Source organism: Xenopus laevis, chromosome 5L (genome assembly GCF_017654675.1).
Source record: "Xenopus laevis strain J_2021 chromosome 5L, Xenopus_laevis_v10.1, whole genome shotgun sequence".
Lineage (NCBI taxonomy): Eukaryota > Metazoa > Chordata > Amphibia > Anura > Pipidae > Xenopus > Xenopus laevis.
Genome location: NC_054379.1, coordinates 111,404,472 through 111,416,508, shown reverse-complemented (window position 1 = coordinate 111,416,508; position 12,037 = coordinate 111,404,472). Strand labels below are relative to the sequence as shown.

Below are 12,037 nucleotides of genomic sequence, written 5' to 3'. Positions count from 1 at the left end.
CACTATAAATGCACAGCTGTATTCAAATGCAACTTTTCTCAGATTAGAGCCTATGCCTTCTGGTCTGCAGAATGTTTGCCTTCAATACACTGCACTCATATAGAGAAAGTAGAATGTGTACTATATTAACAGTGAATCTTGCCAACACTGCTGGTAAAATCCAACTACGTACTCTGCCTTCCACCTGCTGCTGTGCTACAACTCCCTGCTTTTGGTATGGGGAGGGCACTGGCAGTTGAAAATCAGTATATTATAGGCTACATAATGAAACTATAAATGTTTGTGTTTATCAAGTTTGTGATAATTGGCATAGATAATAGCCTCCCCCCCTTTGAGCATTTCAGATTTAATACAAAAAAAAGAGTAAGCAGAGTTAGATAAAAGCTGACTTTATTCTTTATGGTAATTTATTGGGGCTGAATAGCTTTGATTTAGGCTGGCTGCTGCCGTTACCTATTTGACAGCTTGGCACCTAATGAGATTCGTGGGTTTCCAGAGTCCTGGGGGAGTGGCCAGCTTCCATAGATTAGGGCTGCTCTAGCTCAGCCCTTCCTCACTTGCCTTTAAATACTCCTCACAGAGGCTTCAATGAAAAAGTGCCTGCCAGGAACACATTCAAGCAACAAAATGGTAAGTGGCTCGTGTGCTAGTCCCTGTATTCAGGAATTGCTCTAGGGTGCCTTATGCTTTCCAGGAGTGTGCTTCCTTATTCCCTGAGGTGTAGGATCATTTTTTTTAAACATCCCCTACACAGAAATTCTGTATTTCCCCACTGCTTGCATGAAGTGCTTTGGCTCCTATGGAATTTAATCTTGGCTCACACAGCAGCTGCCATGAAACTGAATGTAACTTTTTCTTTTTAAATACTATGCAGCAAGGAGAACATTGTTGGGATGACTGCAAGCTCCTGTTGCTAATCTGCAAAGCCTTTGGGTTACAGTGTTTCTACCTGCACTACCCCCTGGATAGTGGGGGCTTGCAGTTGTCCTTTTTGGTCCTTCCCTGTGTTGCAAAGTTCTGCATAGTGTGAGAGTTGTACCTGCACATAGGCTAAAAGGAGATTTATTATTCTGTGTGTCTGGCACTTGGCACTGGCAGATAGAGTAGGTCAGTGGCTGCTGCTTGTACTTCTGCCGGCACTTGGCGCGCTGCTGCCTCCTTCAAGTCGTAATAATGAATGGGTCAGTGTAAAGGAGAGGGGCAGAATGCTGGGTGTCTGCTGGGAGTCTTGGCATCTAGAGGAATCTCAGTGGTTGGGTGCAAGTCCATTGCCAGCTGATTTGGATTCCCATTCACAATGTTGAACAGGACAATGCTCAGTGAATAGCTGGAGTTGTACAAGAGAGAATGGAGCGCTACCTCCCCGAAGTCTCTTTGCTTTTGCTCAGACACACAAGGATCTATGTGACCATATCTAACAAGCACTCCGTCTGTGTTGATTTTCCAGAACACTATTCTGACTTGCCAAGACCAGTACTTTGCGGGGGGTCAGGGTTATGACTGCCCATACTTTTCTTCAACGTCAGCCTCCACTGTTGATGTTTCCAAGGAGACTTGGGTCTCTCTCTGGGCTTCTGGTCTCCTGGACAACAGATCAAACAACCATGACCCACACACTCAAGGTAAGTCACCTCACTCCTAAATTATATTAATCAGAAAATTTAATAAGAGGTGGCAGCATGCATGCAAGTACTTTGCTCTCACCTTCACATTTGTTAATGTTCAAGCCAGCCTTTTTTTAGTTTCATAATTATTTAGAATGGTATACAATGACATTAAATGTTGCACTAACATTTACACAGATAAGATTAGTTTAAAGCAAATTAATAGATTATTTAAGTCTTTCCCACACTTTAATTTCACCCCCTGTATTTTGTTCTGCTTTCGGTTTGCTTGAGTTAACACCTGGACCTGTCTCTCCCTATAGGGCAACTTTATAACACGGGGAATTCACTCCAAGAAGATTATCTGTTTGGTGACCAACTATCTTCCCAGATATTCGCCAATAAGCAGGTAAATATGGTTGAATACTAAAACTTGAAAAACTGTACATAGGAGGGGTAATCTAGGGGTGTACAAACCTTAACCCTGTTGATAAATAGCTGCCTGCATCCTTCACTGTCAATCCCAATTGCTTAGAGCATTCACTCTGTAACGTTCTTGGTGGGCATTATATCAGGTATAGTACTAAAGGCTCAGCTGCAGTGTAAAGGGATCACAGTAGGATGTTTAGAAGATTCTCTCTCACCTCTCTCAGCCACACTAAGTGCATTTCTTTCCCCACAGCTCCAGGATACCTTATTACAGAAGGAAGAGGAGCTTGCCAGACTTCACGAGGAAAATAACAAACTGAAGGAATACCTGAACTCTGCCTTTGTGAAAACCTTAGAGGAAAAGACCAAGGTGTGTACTACAAGCCTGATCAGTTTCCCTATCTTTAGTATAAACACTAATCTCTCGTTGAATGACAGGGGAACATTATCTGCAATTGGTTTATCTATAGCAAACATAGCAATTAGTTATCTAATAAGTGAATTAGCAGTACTAATTTATCACACTATGATAGTGATCAGATAAGAAGGGCTTCTGGATATCAAATGTTTGTGGAGAGGCTTCCCCGTATTCACATTTAATTGCTGCTAAACTGTTCCCCTCCAGGAGCAAGTGCTTTAATAAGGGTGCTGGAAAGTAGCCCAGGGTGAGCACTCTGACTCTCACTCACTTTAGCTATTCAATAGGCTCTATTGTTTGCTGTATTGTGTGCTTGCAAATTGCACCTGTACCTGGGCTAGATCCCCTGCAGCGCTAAACACTAGTCAGGACCCAGCTAAAGAAGCTCATTGTCACGAGTGCTGGAATGCCAAACACTGTAATCCATTCCTACTAGAGATCCTCAAGGTTCTTACTGCAGAAATCAATGGCTGAAAGGGCAGGCAAAAGATTTGTGCTGCTTGTATTGTAAGAGGCATCATTTGAAGCAGATGGGATTTTGTACTTAAGGATCAACTTTTTTTCTTCAGTTCAAACAGTACAGACAGAATAATTCTTTTGATCCGTTGGTTCCTATGTATTATTTTTTTCAGTTTTTCTAAGCCTTTAGCTGATCAGTAAACCCGCCTGTCCACTGGCTGTCAAAATTTGCTCCATTTGTTCATACATTTCTCAGCAGCATCAGAGGAATGTCAGCAACTAATGTTTCAAACTGAAGCAGGAGAAAATTGAAGCTTTAAAGAAAAAAAACGGTCACTAATAATGAATTAGATTCATCTGGAAAAAAAAAAGTAGTTTAGCAATATCCAGCTGGCAGGGCTTGTTTACTTACAATTCCCTGTATCCCACCACAGTCCTAGAACACCAGGAGGTTTCCAGAATGATTATATCTAGATAAAACCAAGGGGTCTGAAAGCAGATCTAATCATGCATGCACAAGTGATTCTAATGTATGGAAATCTTTGTTTTACAGAAATTACTATGCCAGAATGGGCAGTCTTCCTTCTGCTCCAGCCCAAAGAGAAGGATGCCATTCAGCAGTGATTCTACTCCTGGGAGTGAGGCCAAGAGGGCCAGAAGAAATCTGCATGGGGAACTCATTGCCTGTGAAGCCCAGTCCAGCCCAGGTGTAGAGGATTGGGTTCTCCAAACCCTGGGACTGAAAGATGTCGATACAATTGATGATTCAGCGCCAGCTAACTACAGTGCCATGTCTCTGCAGCCAGGGCAAGATTCTCCCTCCTCTGGGTATAGTTCTGCCCACTTGACCCCTGGACACAGCCAAGTTGCCGCCTCTTGTAGTCTCTCTCCTTCCCAATGCAGCTCTGCATCACTGCCAGAAAGTGAGACTGCCAGTCCATTCTCTTCTCCCACCTGCTACAACCCTGATGTGGCTCCAAACAAGACTGAGGTGGCTTTCTCCACATCTCTGCAACCCCACTGCAATGTGAAGACCCACAGCTTCTCCCAGGGCCAAGCATTTGTGCGCAGGGATACACAGGGAGGCTGGAAGTTCACTTGGGTGCCCAAGCAGTCTGAATAAATGGGGCTCCTACCCTCAAGAACTTGTAATTGCACTTCATTCTCTTCTAAAGAGAGTCCCTCAGTCACTGGTGTAACTATAGAGGGGGCAGACCCTGTTACTGGGGCACCCTGGAGGTACCTGGAGCTCAGAAGTGGGTGTGTGGGTCATCATGCTCTTAATTTTCTTATGGACTATAGTAACCTTTCAGGATACAAACCTGTATATGAGCTCTGCCTGCCCCATCCATTTAACTCACTGCCGACTGAGCAGTAGACAAGTTTCAAGAGACTTAGCGAAGCCTTTTTCTTTGTTTACAAGACATTTGTATTTGACTTTATTTTATTTTTTCCATGAAAAAGAATCTAGGATGTACAAACAGTATTTTTCTGTTGGGATATAAGTGCAGCCATACTTGTGGTGTAGTTGCACCAGCTCCACTCTCATTTTCTGCCAGAGAAACTCAATATATTGTCACTGCCTTATTCTCTGTGGTATATTTCCCCCACGGATTCACCATTCTGCCTATAAACTCCAGGTGATATTTGTGTATTTATCAGTTATTCAGGGAGATGAACTGAAAGTTAATTTATAACTTTTCACTGCCTTCTACTCTATGCAAGTGCATTTCACGCAGACTGACTCTTAAACTCCTCTCTGGTTTCACCTATGGGACTGCACAGGAATGGTTTAATCATATTGTTCTTAAGGAGAACTCCATATGCCATCTCTCACTTTATTGTTGTTTTCACTGGAATGTGAATAAAACTGGAAATGTATAGTAACTTGTTCTGCAATCTTTTTTTCTCAATCTGCTTTTACAAACTGCTAAAGAAAACATTCAGTTCCACTGGCCTGCTTGCTGTCATCATGCCATTGTCCCTCCCCCTGGGGTAGGTATATGTTAATTTAGATCATATACCTAAGTGCTCTGTAACTTGTTTCTTTGTTTCAGAAGGGTTAAATCCTTTTTGTAGCAAAACATGTTTCCTTATGAAACAATAGGATCTGTGCTTAGTCTGTTGTTAGTTGCCAGTCTGGCTGTAGCCCGCACAGAGAGGGGTCACTAGAACTGCTGTGATTGACAGCTCACACACAGGGCCAGGGACAATGAAGCCACCATACTGATGAGACATGAGGGTATATTTATCAAAGAGTGAAGTTAGAGATCGACACAGACCACTAGGGTTAAATTCCGTCACTCTCCATTCATTTCTATGGGATTTTGAAAGGCCTATTTATCAAAGGATGAACTTTCACTTTCACCCTTTTTTAAAAACAGAAATGAATGGAGAGTGGCGATCTCTAAAAAATCACTCTTTGCTAAATATACCCCATGGTGAGAAGGGTGGGCCATAGGAATACATTACTTTGTGCTTGTGGGCAAACTAGTACAAACTCACACTTTAGTTTATAGTTTTTTAGGTTTGACTCTATACTTGGTTAACATTTACATATTTCTTGTACGCTCTGTTGTTGGACTACAACTCTCTTACTAGCAGAAGCACTATAACATTGTCTGCTTCTATGGTCAGCTCTCTGATCTGATGCAATTATACAGCAGCTTCTGTTAAACCACTAGTTATTTATTGCCATAATCTGCATCCTTCAGTATCTCAGTTTAACCCATAAAATTGCCCCATGCTAGAACTTGTGTTCAGATATAAATTATTTCTGGGACTTGTTGTGGTATACAGAACATCAGTCAGACTACACAAGCAGGTATGAGGATGACTGGGAACATGGCTTCACCGTATCAGATTCCAGGGACAGCATGGTCTCCCATGGGGAGGAACAGGTTCTGTGGGTTATTGCAGTGCAGTGCTGGTCTATTGTTAGTCACTGAACAATTCAGGGACATCATCTTTACGATAAACACTATCCTGTAAGTCTATATTCAGAGAATATATTACACAGGAGCCACTAATAACCTGTAGAATATATAGTGAATAAAGTACTCCCTCTTATAAAATATAAAGATATTATAAGTTACAGAGGAGTTTCATGACCATATAAAAAAAACAGGCCTTTATACAGGTCATGGAACTCCGAGGTAACTTCTAATATCCTCATATTTTGCAACTGGGGGTACTTTATTATAATACACAAATTTCAGTGAGTCATGTGACAGAAATGACATCAGAACTCACCGTTTATAACTGATGACATCAGAACTCACCGTTTATGGTGCTTAATGGTGCTAAAGTCGTCCGTTATAATCAGTGATGTTATTTCTGTCACATGACTCACAGAAAAGTGTGTATTATAATAAAGTGCCCCCTGTTGCAAAATATGAAGATATTATGTAACTTTACTTATAATATCCTTATATTTTACAATAACGGATACTTTATTCACTATATAAATCGTGCTTAGTGACTTCACATGACTCATTTAAACCTTCCTATTATAAAAAATGATGCACCCTTTGTTGTATATTGGGATATGATATTGGGAGCCATCTGGGATTTCCATGACCAGAATGGAAGCACTGGACCTGCTGCTTTATTCCTGGGTCATAGAGATCCCATGTGACTTCTAATATCCTTGCATTTTACAAGAGGATGCATTATTTCCTCTATGGGGTTTGAATTGGGCGGAGCCAGGGATGAGACCACCTGACAGTACATTAGCAAATGAAATACAACACATGCTGTGACTTACATAGTGAAGCTGAATTACTGGCACAATGTTTCAACCAGAAATAACAATTAGGATATTGTGGCACAAGTCAGAAGGGCTGATTTCACTTGCCATTGACTGGCACTTCTTAATAGGACTGCAATAGCCTCTTTGGGCAACAGTGTACTCCCCCCCCCCCCATTTCAAATATCAGTCATGAAACCAAAAAGTTGCCAAACCCATGCAGCAATCTGCACCATTGTTATTCCTTCAACCACAATTCATAGTCAAGCTATTGAAAACAAATAAGAGGGAAAAAAGCATAGTATGGCAAGGGAGTTGCTTTGTTTTTTATTTGCCCTAAATGGCATGATATAATATTAGGGACAGGCAGGTGTGGCATCTGGAATCAGATTAAACATGTCATTGATACAAAAAAATGACCTCACATACTGTAGTTGTGGCCTTTAAAGTGAATGATTACAATCTTTCCTTATCATTGGGGCTGAATGGGGAGTGAATGTTGGAGCATGACAATCAGGGAGGTGAGGCAGCTACCAATGCAGGGCACTTCTGTTTGACAAGCCAGTCCTGTCCATACAGGGTCAGCCATCCTTTAAAACCCTAGCAACTGCCTTCTGCTAAGTTTCCTCCTGTGGTTTCTTGCAAACAATGAGCAAACTGGAACTTGTATTTCCATAAACCTTCACTCAATTGACAACTGTACAGCTGCAAGTTCTGTAAAGGCAATTTTTATCTTTGCTTTTTTCTCGTCACTAAAGTATGAACCAGTGCTAATATTGCTAGCAAACTAGTCTTTAAGGGCACAAGTCTTTCTTTGTTAGGCAGCGCCGTTCCTGTGTGCATTGCCGCCTGAGGCGGCTCCAGTAATGGAAACCTAGCTGGCGACTAAGCTCGCCTCACTGGCGGATTGCCCCTGTTGTTAGGATAAGTAACCTCATAATCCCCTATCTTAAATACTTGAACCCCTTACAAAATGGTATTCATGTGTAGAGCAATGAGGATCAGTGTTATCAATAATAACAGCCCTCTACTCTTTCTTAAGTTGGCCATATCCGTAACAATTACCATCTTTCCTGGAAAAGATGTTTCCAAGAACGATCATTCATTTCAATACACGCGTGTAGAGTTGAATCATCAGATATACAGGTATGAACAATAGGATTCTACCTGTAACTGATGATTCAGCACTAACAATGGTCGATGTTCGGGTGCATTCAAAGGTGAGATGACCAATATCCAAGTTTTCTGCCGAAATAGGTTGGCTTGTCTCCAACCATACACGCAACAAATATCTTACGAAAAAAAAATTCCTATGACATTATCGTGCATCTTTGGCCACCTTTATACTTGCTGCTTAATCTCGACAGATCTCAGTTTGCTAAAGTTTACAGGAAAACTGTTGCTTCCTACATCTCTTGTCTCCCTCTGAAAACTATAGGTAAATAAATTGGCACCTGTAAGGATAGAACTCATAAGGTATTTGTGGCGGTCATTACAAAGCAACAGAGGGAAATATGATGGTGATTGCCATTGGCAGCAAAGAAAAGTACTGTAATCATTTGCCCTATTCTTTTGAGTTGCACAGCGTTTAGGATAAGTGTAGTACCAAGAAAATGGCTCAACCTAAGTACAGTGCACTGACCAACTGTTCATTTCTAGGCTTTTAGGAACGTGAAATATCTCATATCAAATGCTTGCCTGACCTACACAGTCATGTACTCCTAAATGTGAAATGGAGTGTCTTGGGGGTTTTGGACTCTATGGCCTAACTTGACTCATGGAACACAGGAAGTTCATATCATTATGGATGTCTCCAATTTCAACTGAAAGCTTGTAAACAAAGGGGTAAACAACTAGACAATTTAGATGTTATTCAGTTTGGGCAGTTGTAAGAGATCTATATATTCTGTCATTTTCTAAGTATTTATTATTTTACAAATACATATAAATTTCCTCCTAGGGTTTTAACTTTTAGCAGCCCTTAAGGAAGCCTACTTTGCAATTAACGTTCCAACATTTAACCTGGTTCAGGTACACTGATCTCATCACAGTTCTATTACTCTGCTCTTTTGACTCTGTTATCTAAGGCTGCAAGTGTGTACAAAGTGTGAGAAACCTTAATTTCACACAAACACACACTTCATATTTCAAATCTATTTCTAAATGCACATTTTGTTCTATATTGCAATGGTAAAATGGCAAACAACTGCCTCCCCTGCAACTCTTCATTTGTTCAGCTTTAACTCTATGTTCCCCAAACAATTGATTTGATACTAAACAATGTAAACTTTTAGGGTCACCAAGCTACTGTACCTCATATGATTCCTGGGGCCCAGAAAAATCCCCCTTTGCTGTAACATTCAATGTCTTGCCATAGTATATTGCCAAGACTGGGCTTTTACAATGAGTTGCATTTGCTCACAGTGGAAAAATGTTCCCAGTCATGTTGGGTTTATGATGATATATTAAGTATAGCTATACTAAGAAGGGGAATAACAACCATTCAATAAGGAGATGCAGGTCAAAACAAAAGTCAGTGAGCCCCTTCCATTGCTAAATGGCTTTGTATCACTGAGCAATTTATTTTTGCTTACTTTTTGTAATAAATTCCCATGGACAGTTATCACAGGTGTGTCACAAAATTGTAATGTCCACAGAGCTCTTTGTAGCTTTAGCAGTTGGCCATTTTGTTTTGGTACCTGCAAAACAACTGACCCTTAGCTTAGTATCTACAAATGTTTATCCCCCAGGCAAAGTAAAGGTCTGCTGGCTGTGATGCAGGTTTGACCACTAGCTCTGTCAGAAAGGCCATTAAGGACTATGGAGGCAAAGTAGAATGGATTATTCACATCAGATTGGGGTAAAGAATGCTGGGCTACCAGCCATGTCAAACCCATTCAATGACAATATGGTATTGTTCTGAAAACAGCGACTGACCATCATGGTTTTAAAATAGTAAAGTATTGTTGATACTGTGGTTACAAACGTACCCAGACCATATTTACCCTACTGTGCAGGCACCATTGTAAGCAGAGTTGTAAGCAGTAACAGTGATTGTATTGCTAAAATGGAGGACTTCTATAGAAAAATATAACGGAGAAATATATAAAAAAATTGTTAAAAGAAGAAATATGTGCAATGCAAGCAATTTATCACAGTGGGAACAAAGACTGCACATTGTATATTTTGCAACAGTGGGCAGCAATAAAATAACTGTGTGTTTTAAATAAATTGTCTTTATTCCACATCAGACACACTATACATTTCATTGGGGAAAGGCTTCTAAATATTTGTGCCAGATGCACATATCCTGGTGGCTCCGTACTATATGTATGTTACATGCGACACTTTGATTTTTATTAGACCATCATCTAAAACAGTAATTAGAAAGCTTGGGTGCTGGGAGTTGTAGTCCGCGCTAGCTGGGAGATGAGGGGAAGGGGGGAGGGGGAACAGCTGCACCAAGAATGTGGGCCCACTTGCCCACTTGTGGATAAATGTGAATAAAGATTTAGTGCGCTGTATTCTCGAATGGCAATAACCTAGAAAGGAAGAAGAGGCCTAGATGGTGTATTAACCTTTGTAGAAATGGATATTTATGCGCTCAGATTTACTCACATGGAGATGGCGATAATCAGACAGTTCAAATATGTGATCGCTCCTTAATCCAGGTGTATACGGCCCTCCCTACTGCATGCCTGGCGGGGGAGAAGCTCACAATAGTGCAGAGCGGCTGATGTAAAATGCAAAAACTAAATATTTCTGCGCTCAGCGCTTCACCTGGAAGTGTGGAGAACAAGCTGAGCGCTATCCTTTGGAATCTGAAAGAGGTTGATCCACTGCCTATTGCTCAACTTCATCTCCCAGCTCGACCTAACAAGATCGGCGAACCGGGGCGGCGAATACACCCGCAAGGACCGCTGCAGCATACCGCTACTCCCAGAGGACTGAATGCACTGTGATTATTCATCTTCCGGTAAGCGCAGAAATATTTAGTTTTTGCATTTAACATCAGCTGCAAGAGCAGCATTACAAATGGGGTAACAACTGAATTGAATTCTTGCTGGATTGCACCTGTTTGTTGATTTTGGTCCAGATCCAGTATAATTGTTTATACAGGAAACAACTGAAATGACTACTACAGCTTTAGTTGAGTGGTGGTCCCATTTGACAGTGTGCAGTGACTGCCATCAAGACTGTGGTAGTCATTGACAGAAAATAGGGCATATCCCTGCCCCCTAGTGGTTACTCATTGGAACAAGCAAGTATTTCTTTGCATTTTTTCTCGTATCTCAGCACTGCTTGCCTTTACTCATTATTATTCATAGAGCACCAACATATTGCACAGTGCTGATCAGTTCAGTCATGTAATGCATTAAACAGAATAATGTCAGAGTAAGTCAGTTCTATCCTATTATCCCCTCAGAACAAACAACCTCATAGCCTCTGCATTAAGAGATTGGGATTGCTGCTGAAACATTGATCCAACAGGGCTTTTACAGTAACAGGTCCTTTGTGCCTATTTGTGTCTGGAGGCATAAAAAGGAGCTCATGAATACCTATATCAATAAAGGAGGACAGTTCCCAGACAGGATTCTTAACTTTAATCCCTTTGTAGGGCTGTACATTTGACATACACATGTTAAAGCTAATGTTAATATTTTTTGGGGAAATAATTGCCCCCATTCAAATGACAAACCAAAGCACTTACACCTTGGTGTCACCTACAGTAGCACTGCACACCATTGAGCTGCTTGTGTCTACTTTGGTGCATTTGGCATAAGCCCATTGTGCCTCAGTGTAAGGGAGTTTAAGTGAAAATCTGCCTTGATCAGGAGGTAGATACAGGCCTAAAGGGGTTTGATGCTGGAATTCAGTAGAGGAATGTTGTAATGTGGTTCAAAAGTAAGGCAAGTTTTGCAGTTTATTTGCTCTTTGCACTCCTCAGATCTTTCAGTTTGTCTAGCTCTACAGGAAGCACTTGAGCCATCATTCATCTCTCCTTTCTTGTAGCACACGTGGCACACGGACAGACTCGTCACCTATCAGTCGGCACGTGCCTTCAACTTCCATCACCTTTTCACCCGCACTGACATTTGACTGTAAAATATTTACTATTATGCCTGACTGCTAATTGTTTTTCACAATAATTTGTGAGCATTATCTCTTGCATCTTATTGCTTGATTAATGTCCCTGCATTGCCTCCTTCTTGGCTCATGTCATTTGGTCCCTGTCTTTGTTTTCAATGCTCAGTCAAGTACTGAAAGGGAAAAAGGTGACTCTTGCCCAGGTCAGCAAAATATGTTCAACCAACAAAGATTTAAGTGACAAATTTGCGACGATAATAAAGGGACTTGATTTATATCAGCACCAACTAT

General features: G+C 41.1%; 1 protein-coding gene across 1 annotated transcript; it reads left to right on the top strand.

Annotated features, from left to right (window-relative positions):
* The first annotated feature begins 546 nt into the window (after positions 1 to 546).
* gmnc.L (geminin coiled-coil domain containing L homeolog) lies at positions 547 to 4,791 on the top strand. Its single transcript, XM_018263597.2, has 5 exons — positions 547 to 630; positions 1,448 to 1,622; positions 1,928 to 2,013; positions 2,287 to 2,403; positions 3,464 to 4,791. The coding sequence occupies exons 1-5, from the start codon at positions 589 to 591 to the stop codon at positions 4,031 to 4,033; spliced, it is 990 nt and encodes a 329-aa protein (XP_018119086.1). The 5' UTR covers positions 547 to 588; the 3' UTR covers positions 4,034 to 4,791.
* The last annotated feature ends 7,246 nt before the right edge of the window (positions 4,792 to 12,037 follow it).

Bases quoted from the DNA above. Each gene is read 5' to 3' on its own strand.
- gmnc.L (XM_018263597.2), top strand. From the start codon at position 589: ATGAAAAAGTGCCTGCCAGGAACACATTCAAGCAACAAAATG. The intron at 631-1,447 runs GTAAGTGGCTCG...TTGATTTTCCAG, and splicing joins CACATTCAAGCAACAAAATG to AACACTATTCTGACTTGCCA. The intron at 1,623-1,927 runs GTAAGTCACCTC...CTCTCCCTATAG, and splicing joins CCATGACCCACACACTCAAG to GGCAACTTTATAACACGGGG.